At 42.0% G+C, this 15,695-nt stretch overlaps 1 protein-coding gene across 1 annotated transcript; it reads left to right on the top strand.

The window, feature by feature from the left end:
• LOC128971331 (cytosolic carboxypeptidase 3-like) lies at nucleotides 1–3,899 on the top strand. Its single transcript, XM_054386840.1, is given in 5 exon segments — nucleotides 1–25; nucleotides 1,064–1,171; nucleotides 2,148–2,286; nucleotides 3,346–3,792; nucleotides 3,794–3,899. Coding segments are annotated over 5 exon segments (825 nt in total).
• The last annotated feature ends 11,796 nt before the right edge of the window (nucleotides 3,900–15,695 follow it).

The following is a 15,695-nucleotide window of genomic DNA, read 5'->3' as shown; positions in this document are numbered from 1 at the left end:
ATGAGGGACAGAACTGAGCACATTGGTAAGTTACTGTGTTATGCTTCCAATCTTGTGTATGGGCAAAGAGGAAGCACACCTTCTATATCGTAGAATCCTAGAATGGCTTGGGTTGGAAGGGACCTTCAAAGATCATCTAGTTCCACCCCTGCTGCCATGGGCAGGGTCATACAAATAAAGCCAAGAATTTATTGTTACGATGAATGAAATATTAAGAGACAAATCATTATTAGTCAAAATATGATTGATACAGAAAAAGAATATATAATCATAGAATTGTTTGGGTTGGAAAGCACCTACTCCAAGCTGGCATTGAACACCTCCAGGGAGAGGAAATTCACAACCTTCCTGAGCAACCTGTGCCAGTGTCTCACCATCCTTATTGTAAAGAACTTCTTTCTAATGTCCAGTCTAAATCTCCTCTCTTTCAGTTTAAAGCCATTCCTCCTTGTGCTATCACTACAAGCCCTTGTATAAGTCCCTCCACAGCTTTCCTGTAGGCCCCCTTCAGGCACTGGACGGTCTCCCTGGAGCCTTCTCTTCTCCAGGCTGAACAGCCCCAACTGTCCCAGCCTGTCCCCCTAGGAGAAGTGCTACAGCCCTCTGATCATCTCCTATGGAGTTGCTCAAACAATTTTATGTCCTTCTTGTGTTGGGGGCACCAGAACTGGACACAGTACTCCAGATGGGGTCTCACAAGAGCAGAGCAGAGGGGGAGAATCAATGACTTCCCTCTGCAGTTGGAGCATCTCTTTTGCTAATGGTACCAGTGCTGTCTAATCGTCACCATTGTCATTCTCACAGATGGTAAGCAAGCTGTACAGGGAACAGAAATAAGCTTGCACAGCAAAGGTCAGTCCATGCACAGTTTGATAGGTATTTTTATTTAGAGCTATAGTGAAGATTGTTCACAGATCACACAGAAAGGGGTTCAAAAGGGAACTTCTGTGGTTTTGTGTAACTGGTATAAAGAGGATGAACTGCTTGTCAATGTATGCTTCATGTGGTAAAGATTCTTAATTCCTCCTGCTTGTAGTCCTTCTGTGCGTCTCCTCTTTTTCAGGTTGGATACCTACTACCCCTGAGCCATTTTACACTCCAACAGGTTTGGAGATGATGCCACCATACCAAACTCCTGACAAAGGCACTGTGATTTACCTAGAAGAAGAAGGTGGGAACACAGTGAAAAATCTTGTCACCTGTAGATCAATGAAGCATCTGCTTTGATCCCCTTTGGGAACCTAACTCAAAGCCTGATAAAATCAATATGCTTTTCTATTGTTATTTTAAAGCATTTGGAAATAAATTGTTTTCCTATGGATAGGGAAGAAATTAGTTACATAGTTACAGAGCTCCCTCAGCAGAAGAGCTGTATCCTCTCTATTTTGTGGGTGCAGCTTGGGGATGACAGGAGATTTTGATTACCCTGGTTTTCCACACCTTGGTGGCAAAAGCTTTCTGGAATCAAAACAACTTCTCGGCCAGAAAAGTAAATTCTCACTGATGTTCTCACCTAGCAGTTCTGGGTTTTAGTGAACTATAGTCATGAAGATTGTAATTAAAAGGTCAGTTATGCCTTTGTGAGTGTCTCTTCTGAGGAACAGTGAACAAGAGAGCAGAACAGAGGAAAAGGGGCTACAGGCTCAGACTGTATGCTGGAAGTGATGTGAAAACATCACTTGCAATATTAAAGCGGTTGCTGCTGGGCCTGGGTGTCATCTTTTTTACTTCTAGACTAGAATAATTGAATACAGAGATTTCAGAACCAAATGATGGCAACAATTCTCTCAGCTAGATATGATTTCTGAGCAGAGAAATTGCCCGTTTGACTGGTGAACAGATCTGGGGGATGTGAGTCCTAGAGTCTTTGCACCAAACTCAGTTGCTTTGTCTAAGTACAGAGTATGAATTGCTCATGTAGAGAGACACAGGCACCTCCAAGGCAGAGTCAGATCTCAGGCCAAGTGAAATCCTTAAGGTTAAGTGAGAATGGAAGACTAAATCTTGATATAATTTCTTTATGCTTACCTAAGAAACGCTTTGAAATTCAACTCCATGCAGCTGTCTGTTTCTAGAAGCAATGTTCAGAAGGATAGAGGTATGCCCTAAAACGACTGAGACTGAAATGAAAGAAATCTGTTCTATAGCTAGTAAAAACCCCTGCTTTATGCATTGCAAAGTGAGAGGTCTCTGCCCCCTGAAGCAGATCCTCCATCAGGAAGGGGACACCACCCTGATCTTCGAAGCACGGTTTGAGAGTGGGAATTTGCAGAAGGTGGTCAAAGTGTAAGTTTCTAATCTTTTCTTCCTTTATCAACATGGAATTATGTTCAGAGGTGTTACTATCAGCAGCCTGCTCTCAGTTTCTGAGCAGGATGTCATACCATGGGTTTGTGACTTGGTTTATGTTAGTTGAATAAGCTTCAAAAGTAGTTTCAAGTAACGTTCACATGAAGTGATCTGACAGCTATTCCGTAGCACTGAATGTTTTCTATAGGTGATAATCACCTACACAAATTCAACACCTTAAGCGCCTCCTTTTAAAACATAGTTTGGAGAATATTTTTAGAAGTCCTAGTTATCATTAAAAGTCCTAATGAAGACAGCAGTGGCATTATCGGTATGCTTGGTGCAATTAGGCTTCTCTTCTTAGCAGCTGCATAGTCTTTGATTTCTGACGTTGTAAATTGGATTTGCACCTAATTCACTGTGAGCTGCTTTTTCATGGCAGTCTGCATGTAGCCCTCACTGCAAGAAAGACACTGAGGTGCTGAAGTGTATCCAAAGCAGGCCAACACATCTGCTGAAGGGTCTAGGGCACAAAGCTTATGAGGAGCGGCTGAGGAAACCAGAGTTGTTTAGTCTGGAGAAGAGGAGGCTCAGAGGAGACCTTATCTCCCTCTACAACCTCCTGAAGGAAGGTTCTTTCTCTCTCCACAGAGATACAACCAGATGCTACAACCTGAAAGGAGGCTGTAGCAAGTAGGGGGTCAGGCTCTTCTTTCAGGTAACAAACAGCAGGATGAGAGGAAATGGCCTCAAGTTGCACCAGGAGATGTTTAGGTTGGATATTAGAAAAAATTTCTTTACTGATCAGTAAAGAGCAGTCAGGCATTGGAACAGGCTGCCCTGGGAAGTGGTGGAGTTGCCATCTCTGGAAGTGCTCAAAAAACGTGTAGATTTGGCACTGATGGATGTGGTATAGTGCTGGACAAGGCAGTGTTAGGTTCACAGTTGGACTTGATAACGTTCGAGGCCTTTTCCAACCTCTAGGATCGTTGGGCACTGCATCATCCTACAGTGCTAACCAGCATCACAGCTGTTTGCCTTCCTTCTGCCTAGCAGCAATGAATTTGAGTACCAGCTGACCCTGCGCACGGACCGCGCCACAGGCAGCTACACGCAGTGGTTCTACTTCCAAGTGAGCAACACGCAGGTGGGGACGCCGTATCGCTTCACCGTCGTCCACGTCACCAGGCCCAACAGCCTCTACAAACGAGGCTTGAGGCCACTGATGTACTCAGAAGCTGATGCTAAGGAACACAGGGTTGGCTGGCGAAGGACTGGAAATGAAATCAAGTATTACAAAAACAATGCAGGCCAAGGCAGACGACAATATTTCTCCCTCATGTGGACGTTCCAGTTCCCTCACGACCAAGACACCTGCTACTTTGCCCACTGCTATCCTTACACCTACTCCAAGCTGCAGGAGTACCTGGTGGCCATCTCTACAGATGAGGGGAAGTCCAGATTCTGCAAGATTGATATCTTGTGCCATTCACTAGCAGGAAACAGTGTACATTCTAACTGTCACCAACCCCTCTAAGGGCGGCAAGGGCGCTGAGAGGAAGGCTGTGATACTAACTGCGAGGGTGCATCCGGGAGAAACTAACAGCTGAGGTGACAGCTCTGGCATGCAAAAATGGCACTAACCAGACTAAGGTCTTTCTGTCAAGAGAGCAATAATGCTGCCTCAACTGTGTGGGTGCTCTTGTATGCAGCTTCCAGGGAGTCCCCCGTGTGTCTGCCTTGCTTAACAACATGAACCACAGTGGACACAGAAGGATTGTAATAATTGTCTTTGGAGGATGGAGACCACAAGCTCAGTTACTTCCTGAGCTTGCTACTGACATGCTTTTGTTGAGAAAGAGGCTTTTTCCCATCTGGCCCTGCATTCATCTGTTACTCAGTCTGGTGGGTCTTTCTTCCCTTCTTTCCTGAAAGAGGGAAAACTCCACCAAAACATTAAAAAAAGTAAAACAGGTTAAGAATCAAACCCATGGAAAAAAAACCCGAATTGATGACAAGGAGCTGTGTTCTGCCCTTTTTACCCCTGCCCTGGGATAATTGTTTCAGTTCTCAGATGACTCATAAAGCAGCCAGATGAGCAGTAGAGGTGATGGAGGGGAAGGATGGGAGAATAGGGTCAATCCTTTTGGGGAAAGAACAAATCTAACAGATGAGCTTAGCCCATTTCACCTCCAGAGAGGGCAAAATTCATTGCCTAATACCTGCAGAGTGGGAACTTTCTTCTTTACCTTGGCTGGTAGAATTCCAGTACATTAAGGAAGTTTTACTCTGTCTTCCAGTACATACTGGTTTGGAAGCAAGCTGTTTAACTTGAACACTATTACCCTTTCAGCTCCAGGATAGTGTAGGCTAACCAGAGCTAGAATGACTGGTCTCCATGACCCAGTGGCTCAGCAGAGACACAGACATCTCTTGCCTTTTAAGATTTTTGTTATATTTCAAATGAAATGTTGAGTTGTACATGATGTGGGATTTTGGCACAGAGAAGCAGCTTTATCCACCTGATCCATACTGATTCTTAATCACCAAATTTGACAGCAAAATACTCAGAGGACAAAGTAATTTAGTACAACATCATATTGAGAGTCTCAAGTTTTCTACTGCAAAACTACTTTTTCCTTCAGTGGTGTAAAACACAGCTGGGAGAGGGCTTCTCTCACACTGATGTGAGTTGAAGTGGAAGCAATTTTAACACCGTGCAGATTTTTATATCCTTTTTGTTATGATTCCACTGTCAGCCAAGACCTAAGTTGGCTTGGCATACAACAATACCAGTAGGAGTCCAAATTTCTAGGTTATCGTGTGCTCTCTGCACAATTTGGACACTTGTGTCGGTGTGAGCTGAAATTCCCCCCCCACCAACAATAACCAGGCTAGCCCAGTCTGGAAGCAAATGAAAAGCTGTATTTACAAGCAGAGTCTAAAATCTACAATGAAATGCAATGAATATGTACAAATATACAAAATTCATGACATTCACAAATATATACAATCAACAGAAAAGCACAATCGATCTCCCTTTGCTTCCCCCCAAGGGGACCCTCCCAAAGGGGCCTCTCTCTCTCCCAGGAGCTTCCCCCCAGACCCCCCTGGACAGAGAAGCAGAGTTAGTTAAGCATAAAGTTGTTAACTTAGCTGCCAAGGTCAGTGTGTTATCTTCAGCCAGAAGAGAAGAAGAAGCAGCAGCCAGACAGCCCAGCAACTGCCCCCACTGCCGAACGCAGAATGTGCCGAATGCCTACTTTGTTTTGGGTAATAGTTCTTAAACATTTCTATCTATCCAATGGAAGTGTTTAGAACAATCGTTATTTTGCTTTCTTACACCCAATAGTGACTTATTTACATTCTTTCACTTTCTCTGTTCTGAACTTTGCAAGGAAAAATTAAAAAGACAGTTTCAAACCATCACAACACTGCAGATACAAGTGTCTTGAGGCAGGTGAGATGTCTTGCTGCTTGGAGATATTGGCATCTTTCCACAGGCTATCACAGAAGCCACCACTACCACTTAAACATCTCTCTTTTAAAAGGCTAAAACATGCTAGATCCCACTCTAGGGGATGTGAAGCCTGGGTAGAACTGAGTGACTCTGGCCTGTGATATAATGAGGCATATTTCAGTAGAGGTGGGTTTCTCTACTCTGAGTGGAGATGAGCTGTCCCCAAGGAACAGCTACTTAATGCTTTTAATACAAATCGAGAATTTTTGTCCTGATGGCATCGGTCTCATTCCAGCTGGCATTAAAAGCTGTCACTCTGGTGGGCAGACCAACCAAGTTAGATATGGCTACAGAAATCGATCTACTTCTCATGTAAGGCAAAATTATATGTCACAAGAGAGCATCATGCAGAAATACCCTTCTCCCTCTAAATTACACCTGCATCTCAGCCTGGGCAGAGTGTTCAGCCAGCGTGTCTATACCACTGCTGTGCCGTTTCAGAGCACAGGCAGAGCTGGAAGAGAGGAAGGCATGGTGTGGTGCAAACAGGAAAACCACATCATCAATCAGGCATATCAACACTCTGATTGTTCTCAGCTACATCAGATAAGGGATCTGAGTCCTGCCCAGTTCTGCCCTATGGTCAGTCCCCAAGGCTGACCCTTTGCAGATTTCTTCTAGCCTTTCTTTCAAAACTTTGCAGGATTGTGTGCTTGTTGTAGCTAGTAAGAGACAGTCTTTTCTTTTAATGCACTCTAAAGACCAAACAGCCTAAGCTCATATGACTTGTTAATTGAAGTCATAGTTAACAAGCATAAAATTGTACACAGCCACCCAAAAAGGATGAGACTGTACTTGCCAGTCTGCAATTCAACTTGTGTTTTAAATCACATCTATTAATAACCAACATGTTTACTGCAAGCAGACCAGGAAAGCTGTTTATAATTTTAATAAAACTTTACAGATTTTTTTTTTTTTGCTTTTTCTTACTTTTCTCTTAATAAGCTACTCTAGGAGCACAGCACTTACTTGCCTGAAAATGACCCACAGTATTTGACTCTCTGGTATATTTTTATATCGGTGCATTTCCTACAAGAAATCACCCCTTTAGTGAAAGTCTAGAGCATTCCTGCTTATGCAGCTTGGCAAGCAGACAAAGCATCCTGGGAGTACAGAGGTAGTGGCTAGCAAAGGCAGCATCCCACAGGCAGTATCCTTCTCTTCCTCCAGGAGCTATGTGGAATTAGAGCTTTGTTCAGTTTTGCATGTGAAATTGAAGCTTTTCTTACAAAATCTATGAAACAATTCTGTTTGAGTGTTAAATTAGCAGAATGAAATCTCATTTTACGGAAGATATATTTGTTTTAAACAACGCTGGGTTTTCAAAAGACAAAAACTAGTGTTACTATTCCAAAGTGGAAAATTACATTATTCACAGTGGGAAATGTCACTGCTGTGCTGATAGCTGTTGACAGGTACTTGTCGAGGTTGTGTGCTGTGATGTGCTAATTATTCTGAAGTTCAATCAGATGGCATTTTGTGTTTTCATTTCAGTTGTGAAAACACAGTGTTTGTGACATGTTGACAAGCGTGTGTTTAATTGCTCTGTGGATCTCTTCCAAGCTCATGTGTTTTCCACTTACTTTGTGAAGAAAGGTGCGTAATTAGCTCCAAGGCTACAGGGTATGTTGCTCGTTATGGATTTTTCATTTCCTCTGCAGTGATAAATGCAGAATGGTGACAAATGTGAAACCCCCAATTTGATGCTGAGTGCTACCTCAAGCGGACTTTTAAGGTGAAGAGTTCTGGCTGATTTTGCAAATCGAAGTCATGAATCTTGGTGAGACCTTCTCTGCCTTCTCAAGTTCTCTATGACTGACTTGCTTTCACAGATCTAGAGTCAAAAGAGAAGGATCCAAATTAATTAAACATTAAAAATATCATCCAATATGTATCTGGAGACAGACTTCATAATTTCATAGAATCGTAGAATTGTTTTGGTTGGAAAATCCAGATTGTATCTCTTGTCTTCCTTGTTTATTTCTTTGCAACTGTGTTTGTTCATCTCATCAGTACCAGGGTTGTGGTGTTTGGTGATGAAATAAACCAGAGTTATAATTGCTCCAGTCCATCTGAACACAGATGAATTGGGCAGGTGTAACTAGAAATAGAGTTGGTCTGTCTCTAAGTGGAATGTTGTCTTGCCTGAAATCAAAAGGGACCTAAATACCACAGCTATTGACTCTGCAGGCACAAAATGCACATCCATATTGAGATATCAGATCTTGTCCATAGTAGGAGATCAGGACAGATGTTTTCTCAATGGTACATGAGCTGCTAGCCTGCAGCTGTACAAGCCTGGAGTCAGTGACTCTGGAACTGCCTTCTGGTTCTGCCCCTTATGGACCTGCTCAGTATTGTAAGGCATGGTAATGAGGCAATTGACAGAAGACAACTTGATGCCACAGTTATTTACAGTAATTCCAGTTTTCACTCGTGCTGAAAGCTGCCATGCTGAATCCTAGCAAGGAGAGCTTTGAATGACCAGGATGAAATTTAGGAGGACAAAGCATCAACATTCTGTGATTCTGTGATCCTGTGATCCTGTGATCAAGACTATTTAACTCTTCTTCCCTTGCAAGGATATTGTTCAGTTACTTCTCATATCAGGAGGAAGAAGAAGGTGATGAAGAAAGTGGCCTTTGAGTGCACTTATGCATTACGTTGTCATCAGCCAGAGTCCATAATATGCAATTGTACAGAAATAACAACAACCTTGGGTTTTCTTTTTGTTGATTTTTTTGTTTGATTTTTTTCAGAGTACATTACATGGATTGTTTTAAAGACAGACACATGAACCTCTTTTCTCAGATAATAGTTCAAGTGTAAATAAGGTTAATTTTTCATTTGCTGTTGATTTCCAGAGTCCCTAACCCAGCCCTCCACACCAAGGAGCATTCAGACTCATAGACACCTGAGGCCAGCTGCAGAGATACTGCTCTGCAGCCTGGCTTGTTTTTGTCCTTTCAGAAACTCTCGTTTGGGAGCATCAATGATTCGTATTTATTGAGAACCTACATGAGAAATGATGAGCTGGTAGTAAAAATTATTGTTGTGGCCTCTCCTACTTGATCTAGAAGAATCATGTATGTGGTTCTAACTCAAAGAACTGCTCTCCTCTGTACTGCCATCCCCTGTTGGCTTGCTCAGCTGCTCACTGGGATCAGCCTGCCGACCCTTGTGATACATCAGCACACTCCATCTCAAGTAAATTTAAACACACCTGTTTGAAAGTGGGACTGGTTAGGTATGGCTATGTGAGGGTAGGTGCAGCAGCTTTGCCTTGTCTGTCTTCTGTGGCATTCAGTGCCAGAGCATTAAGAATTTTAGAGCAATTTTAATGCTGAAGCTCAGTTTGACCTCATTGATTCTCACTATATTTAGAAAGTGTTTGAAGCACAAGTCAGTCAAACTGTTCTATTCTCCCTCTTCCCTTTTAGTTCCCTGGCTTTCTGGGGTTAAACCTCTTATGCTCCAAGCAAGCTGGGAATCAAAGCAGGGGCTTATCTGAAAGGGTCAAACTTAGGGTCTAAATTTCAGTATGCCTTCCATGTGACTTGAGCTGGAGGAAGAAAGAACCTGCTACTTCAAAAGGGAGGAAAGGCTCTGCAATTTGAGTTACAAACTTTTGCAACGTGACAATGAACTAGCCAAGATCTTCCAGTGAAGATTATGCACCCAAGGTTTAATATTTAGAGCCTAAATAAAAGCACGGGGGAAATAATTTAATTAGAAACACAACAAAGAAGAAATTTGTTATATTTCTTCCAATCCTTTCTTTGCTGGTGCAAGGATCAGCCACTGTGGTATGAGAAATATCCTCATGTGAGCCTTCTGCTTTTCTTTTGAAACGGCCACGAAGCTATTTTGTTCTGCTATTCTGTCTCCTAAAGCCTGTTTCTTTAAAAATAAGTTTTCTTCTCATGAGACCAAGTCAAATGGTTTTGGTATGCAGGCTCTTACTCTGGTGCTTGAAGGAAAATGCATTTATTTGTTTTCATACACTGATATATTGGCAGTGATCACATTATGGATATACAATCTATTCCCTGCTTCCTCCTGCACTGTGATGATTTGGGGATATAATAGCTAGTGAAATGAGTATCTTGTGGTAGAATTAGAAAACATTAAAATAATTACAGGTGCAATTGCTGTAGCTCTCATATGGCATGTGCAGCTAAATGTCTTTAGCTTCTTCAAAGCTAGTTTACAGTTTTAGTTCCCTGTGTTGTGCATTTGCTTGTATTTACTAGACAAACAAGAAAGTAACTCTTGTCATCTGTGCATAATGATGATGTTTTCCCTTCCTTCCAGGTTGATGGAAGTAAGCCACATTAGGAATTGTGGATTTCTGTATATCTCTGTTCTACATTAGTTTTGTCTTTTTTCCTATAAGCTTGTGGATGTTCAGTGTTCTTCTGAGCAGCACTGTGCATGAGGACAGGCAAAGGTGCTGAAGTTTCTGTATACGTGCACACAAACAAACAGAGCCAGAGCAAGCAAACAAGTTTTGAATTAATCAAATTTTATCTCAAATTTGCTGCAGGAGAAGAAAATATTACTGTTGTGTCAGAGCACTTGGGGGAAACTGCCATACTCTGTACATGGTGGGACCACAGAAACAGATAAATTGAAGTTTGCATTGCTATAGCTTGTACTATACCTGTTCTGCATACAAATGGAAAGCTTGAGTCCCTGCACTTAACATTTTGGCCCCCCCTGCATTTAGATTTTAATTTGTCAAGTCTTTCAGATTTTTAAAATACAGTAATAGCTGCTCTCCAAGTGGCTAAAGAGTACAGGGGGAAAGATGTATCTTTCAACCAATTCTTCTGTCAGTATTTTGAGGGTCTACTGGCATAAGCACTGATAAATATTCATTCTTTCAGAAGTGGTCTGGCTGGTTATAGTTTTGCCCTCCTCCTTGATGGGGTGCCTTCATGTTATGAGGATTCAGCAGTGCAGAGATGTGGTGGAGATCTGCCTTGTACAGACCATCCAGTATGTCAGCTTGCTCTTTTGGAAAGCTGAAGGAACAGACATTACCAATGTTGTTTGCCACAGTAAATTGATAATATTTGTTCTGTGGGTTTTATTGAAAAGGAAATCACATATTCATTTGGTCCCCTGACCTATATACAGTTCACTGGAAGTACTTCTGATGTGCCAAATCTGGGATATTTGAGTGATACTCTGCCCCACAAATATTTGTTCTGTAGCAGCTCAGGGTAGTTACATATGCACACTCGTGAGATTTACCATATTTCCCTACAGAGGGTTTGGGGAGCTAGTATATTTTTAGCAAGGACTGGAATATTTTCCTTCCTCATAAATATTTTAATTGTTTGCTTAATGGATGCAGTACAAGAAGATGCATCAGCTGACATTCATCTATATTCTGTTAACTCAGGCTTAAAGGAAAAGGCCTTCATTGACTTCAGTCTGGAAAACAACATTTTCTTCACAAAGTAATTCAAGGTCCATCCTTGCCTTATCAAGACATATGTTCAAATCACTTGGGGGACTGGAAGATAATTCAGCCGTATCTCACTATCCAGATACTGAAGCAAAAAGGTAAATTCATTAGTGGTTGTTGTCATTTGTAGCAAAAGGCAGCCATAGATTTAAATGCTCACTCCTGGACCCTCCCAACCTGTGTCCTTGAAATAAAGCAACCTCAGAAATGTTTTCTTCAATACAACTGCAAATGGCAAAACCCAATCATAGGTGCAGCTTTGACTGTGGAATAATGTGAGATGCCAAGAAAATGCTCATGTGGTTGAGGCCCAGAGTTTTCAGCTGTGAATTCCAAGTATGAGTAGCAGCTGGGTGAAGGAAATGTACTTAAACATGAACCTAAGCATGGGCTTTCTCAGAGGGTCATTCAACTGTTATCAGTGAACCAATATCTGAACAGTTTTTAAGTAGCCGGTTTGCATTTAATTAGGAGCCTATTTATAGAGTGGATATGTTCACAACGAAATTTTTTCAGTCTCATTTTTTTCATAAATATCTCAGCTGCACTTATGGTAATGGCAATATAACATGCTGTTGGTTAGTGATATGATACTTGTTTGTTTGGTTTTTTTTTTTCATCTAGCCTCATTTAATTAGGAAAAAGCAAACCAAGAATGTGGTTATTAGGGTACAAGGTTCTTTGCATATGTGTAACTTACTTCTCTACATACAGTCAAAATAAGGCATGTGAGGACAAAGCTGAATCAAAGGATATAGTTACAATGACACTGTGGTTGTTTAGCTTAGTCATCTGAAAAGGTTCAAACTGAGTGGCAATGGTTTTACCAGTCAGGTTAAAACGTGGATTATTGTTAATGAAGGTAGCTGGGGATCCTTTCGTGCCTACCAGTTGTGCATGGTCAGAGTTACTGGGTCGAAGACTTGTATTTCAGATATCTAAAAACATGCTTCTAATCTAGGTTAGGCATAAGGCTCCCTTCTACAACTGGTGTGGAAACAGAAAGGATGAGACAGAGAGGCACCTACAAAGGACAGTTCTTATTACTTTTATTATCTGTCTTTAAACGGACTTGTGGATGAGGTGACTCCCCTTCTTCTGCAGCTAGAGGCAGCCTCTTGGAATCTACCCCAAATATAGGCTAAGTTTGATAAAAAGCTCAACTATAGCATTAAGTAATCACTGAACTATCTTTCCCAGGCACAAACCCAGGCTCTTGAGGCAGGATGACACTTGTGCTGATCTCATCAAAGTCACTGTTGCCTTGTATTGAGTTTACAGCATCACTTCAGAAGGAGCTGGGCCCATTAGGGAGGGTCAGTAGCATAGCCACGGATCTGATTTTTTTAAACTTATTCAAAATGCTCAGAAGTGACAGCGAGGAAAGTCATGTGTCTGTTCCCTGGTGTGGGAGCTAGAGAACTAGCTTGTTTCTTTTGCTTTATTTTTGAATTTTATTGTATTCCCACCCTACACACATGACTGATGCTGAATACAGTCCATCCCTTGGGGAATGTAACAGGGTTTTTTTTGTAGGTAAATGGTCTTGCAATCATAAAAAAATGATGACTGTCTGAAGCAGCAGTTAATCTTGCTTGAGAACTGCATCATTAACCTACAACACAACATACACATTATGGAGACATTTATAAATGGGGGAGAGTGCAGACTTCAGTTTCTAATTTCCTTCTTGCAGAGACTCATAAAAAACACAGGGAAAGCATGGCCCTTGACGTACTGCCATGAGATACCTCTCCACTTCTGTAGCTCCTTTCAGAACAAGGATGATTCTCTGGCCATGTTAGTGGACTAGGACAGAGGAGAGGCTCTTTAAATCTTCCTTAGCAAGGTAGGTGACTTTGGAATCTCTGTAGTGGTGCCAGATATTGTGTGGACATCTGATTTTCACCTCACACAGCAGCCCAGAGCTGAGTGTGAGCAAGCTGTCAGGCTCAGTGGCATGAATAGTGGGGAACTCCTGTTGGAGTGGGTTTTGCCTCAGAGAGCACATGATGTGGCATTTGAAATGGGCAGTGAGCTCAAACTCATGAGCCAGCCAGCTTGTCAGGCTTTGGTCACCAGATGTCTTGGCTGGATATGGATACCCTGGGAAGTATAGTTTCTTAGCCTCACAATCTGAGATGCTATTTTGTCCCAGATTTCCAAGTGGGGCTTGTCATTTGCTGTTTGATGCTCTCGGTCCTCACAGAAGGCATTTGCTGACTCAGTCTTCTCAGTCAAATAATTTCTGAGTCATGCCTATGATGTGTCCTTAAACAGTTATGTGTGTCCTGAGCCTCACGTGAAATTGCATTGCTCAGTATGGGAACAGAAGGTAGGGAACATCCAACACAACACTGGGAATGCTGCCCCTGAAATGCAGTTACTGTAAACAGTAGTTTAATATCTTCACCCACAGCAGTAAATCCACACATATATGTTCAGAGGCACCAAGTCTGGAAGAGCTGGTCCACGTGGATTTCCTAGTTCAGGGCAGACCTGTTTTTCCATGAACTCACTACCATTTTGGCAGGCATTTTGGCTGCTGAGGTTTTTTCGGTGATAGACAAAGAATTTTTTCAAGCAGAATAAATAAATTAAAAAAAAAAATTAAAAATCACCATTTCACAGCATCTCACTTCTCAGATGTGTCCAAACCATTTTGTTAGTGCAGTTGCAGACATGCACCTAAATCAAGCTATGAATTCTGTCCAAGATGACTTTATATATCTGTCCCTTTCATATAAATGCAAACCACAGCTATCTTTGAGAAGGATTAGAAGGTCACAACTAGCAACCTGGTTCTTGGATGCTCCTAAATACAATGGAGTTAGGGTTATTAAACAGGAATTGCGAGGTTCTGATCTGTGGCACAAGAGAGAACTCCTGGTGTACTGCAGCAGGGTAATTTAGGCAATAAACTTTGTCTTCTTCTGCCTGTTTTTCAGAGTTAGTGACATTAGCTGGAACCATAAAGAGTGAAAAGTGGTAGCAGAGAGCTTACTATCAACAAACATCTTGTCGAGCCGTGTGCATGTGTTATTCACATATAACCTCTGAGGTTTTTGGTGATAAGACACAATCTGCTTGCTGTTCTCAAAGTTTGAAAATGATAGCAACAGTACTCTGGTTATACTGTGGCCTTATATGCTTTTAAAACACAGAAGTGAGTGGATAAAAAAAAATTTTCCAGGAACTGTTGAGACCTGGTAATTGGAAATCTTATTTCTCAAGCACACTCCTAAAATTTCCATCCTCCCTTGTACATTCACTATGGAAATTAATTTGGTACTAAAAAGTTATTCTTGGCAGAACAGAGATCTGTCTTTGGGAAGTTTCATAGTGCATCCAGTCACTAAACCCAGACTTTGCTGTCCTAGCAGCATACCTGTAAACAACTGGGAGTGAATAGAGATCTTAGAAATATCCTTCTTCCTAGTTTTTACTTTTTGTTTAGAAAACAAACAAGCTGGAAAGATTTCTTTGCTCAGGGAAGGAGAGGACTGAAAGTACTAGCGAGAGCAGAGCTTAGCACTGGTAGGAAATGCTTGAATTATGTTCAGTTCTACTGATGCCTGTGTACCTGATGTACAGAAGCTTGCTATTTAGCTGGATCACTGCTAAGATGTAAGATTAAAGAATTTTTCTTACACTCCCAGCTTGCCCTCTTTAACCACTGATGTGCATCTTAAAGGACTTACAAGTTAGAGAAAGAGTCCTACGAGACTGTGCCAGTCAGTAAACAGAAGGGAGGACATTTTGGTCCACAGATCTACCCAAGGGTCCTCACAAGCTTCGAGTGTTGTATTCAGAATTTTGCTGGGACCTGCATGTCAGCACTGCTGCTTTTTGGGGTTTGTCTTTTTGGGGAAGTCAGAATGCAGCAAAGCTAAGCCGTGCAGCATCTGCATTTGTTTGCTGTGCAGGTATTGAGTATGCTCTGTGTGGGGAGAAGGCAGGTTCCTTTTATTCTCCTCATGCCACTCAAGCACAACTATGTCAAGAGTTAATATGCTGTGTAACTCACCATCTTGTTTGCTGCACACAAACTTCTTTGGAGGTGTTCTAAGGGTGCTATGGACATCTGTGAGGGCAGAAGTGCCTATTCTCAACATGTGCATGTCAGAAATATTCTGGAGTTATGCTGTGTGGCTGTGGGCTCCACAATAATGCAGACTGTAGTGGGTAACTGAGGCTTTTCTCTCAACCTGGACACTGATCTGATACATGACTGTGGAGAGTCATAGAATCATAGAATGATCTGGGTTGGAAGGGACCTCCAAAGGTCATCCAGTCCAACCCCCTCTGCAGTAAGCAGGCACATCGTCAACTAGATCAGGTGGCCCGGAGCCCTGTTGAACTTAACCTTGAACATCTCCAGGGATGGGGCCCCAGCCACCTCCCAGGGCA

The sequence above is a fragment of the Indicator indicator genome, chromosome 14 (assembly GCF_027791375.1).
Source record: "Indicator indicator isolate 239-I01 chromosome 14, UM_Iind_1.1, whole genome shotgun sequence".
NCBI lineage: Eukaryota > Metazoa > Chordata > Aves > Piciformes > Indicatoridae > Indicator > Indicator indicator.
This window is presented reverse-complemented; position numbering and strand designations above follow the sequence as displayed.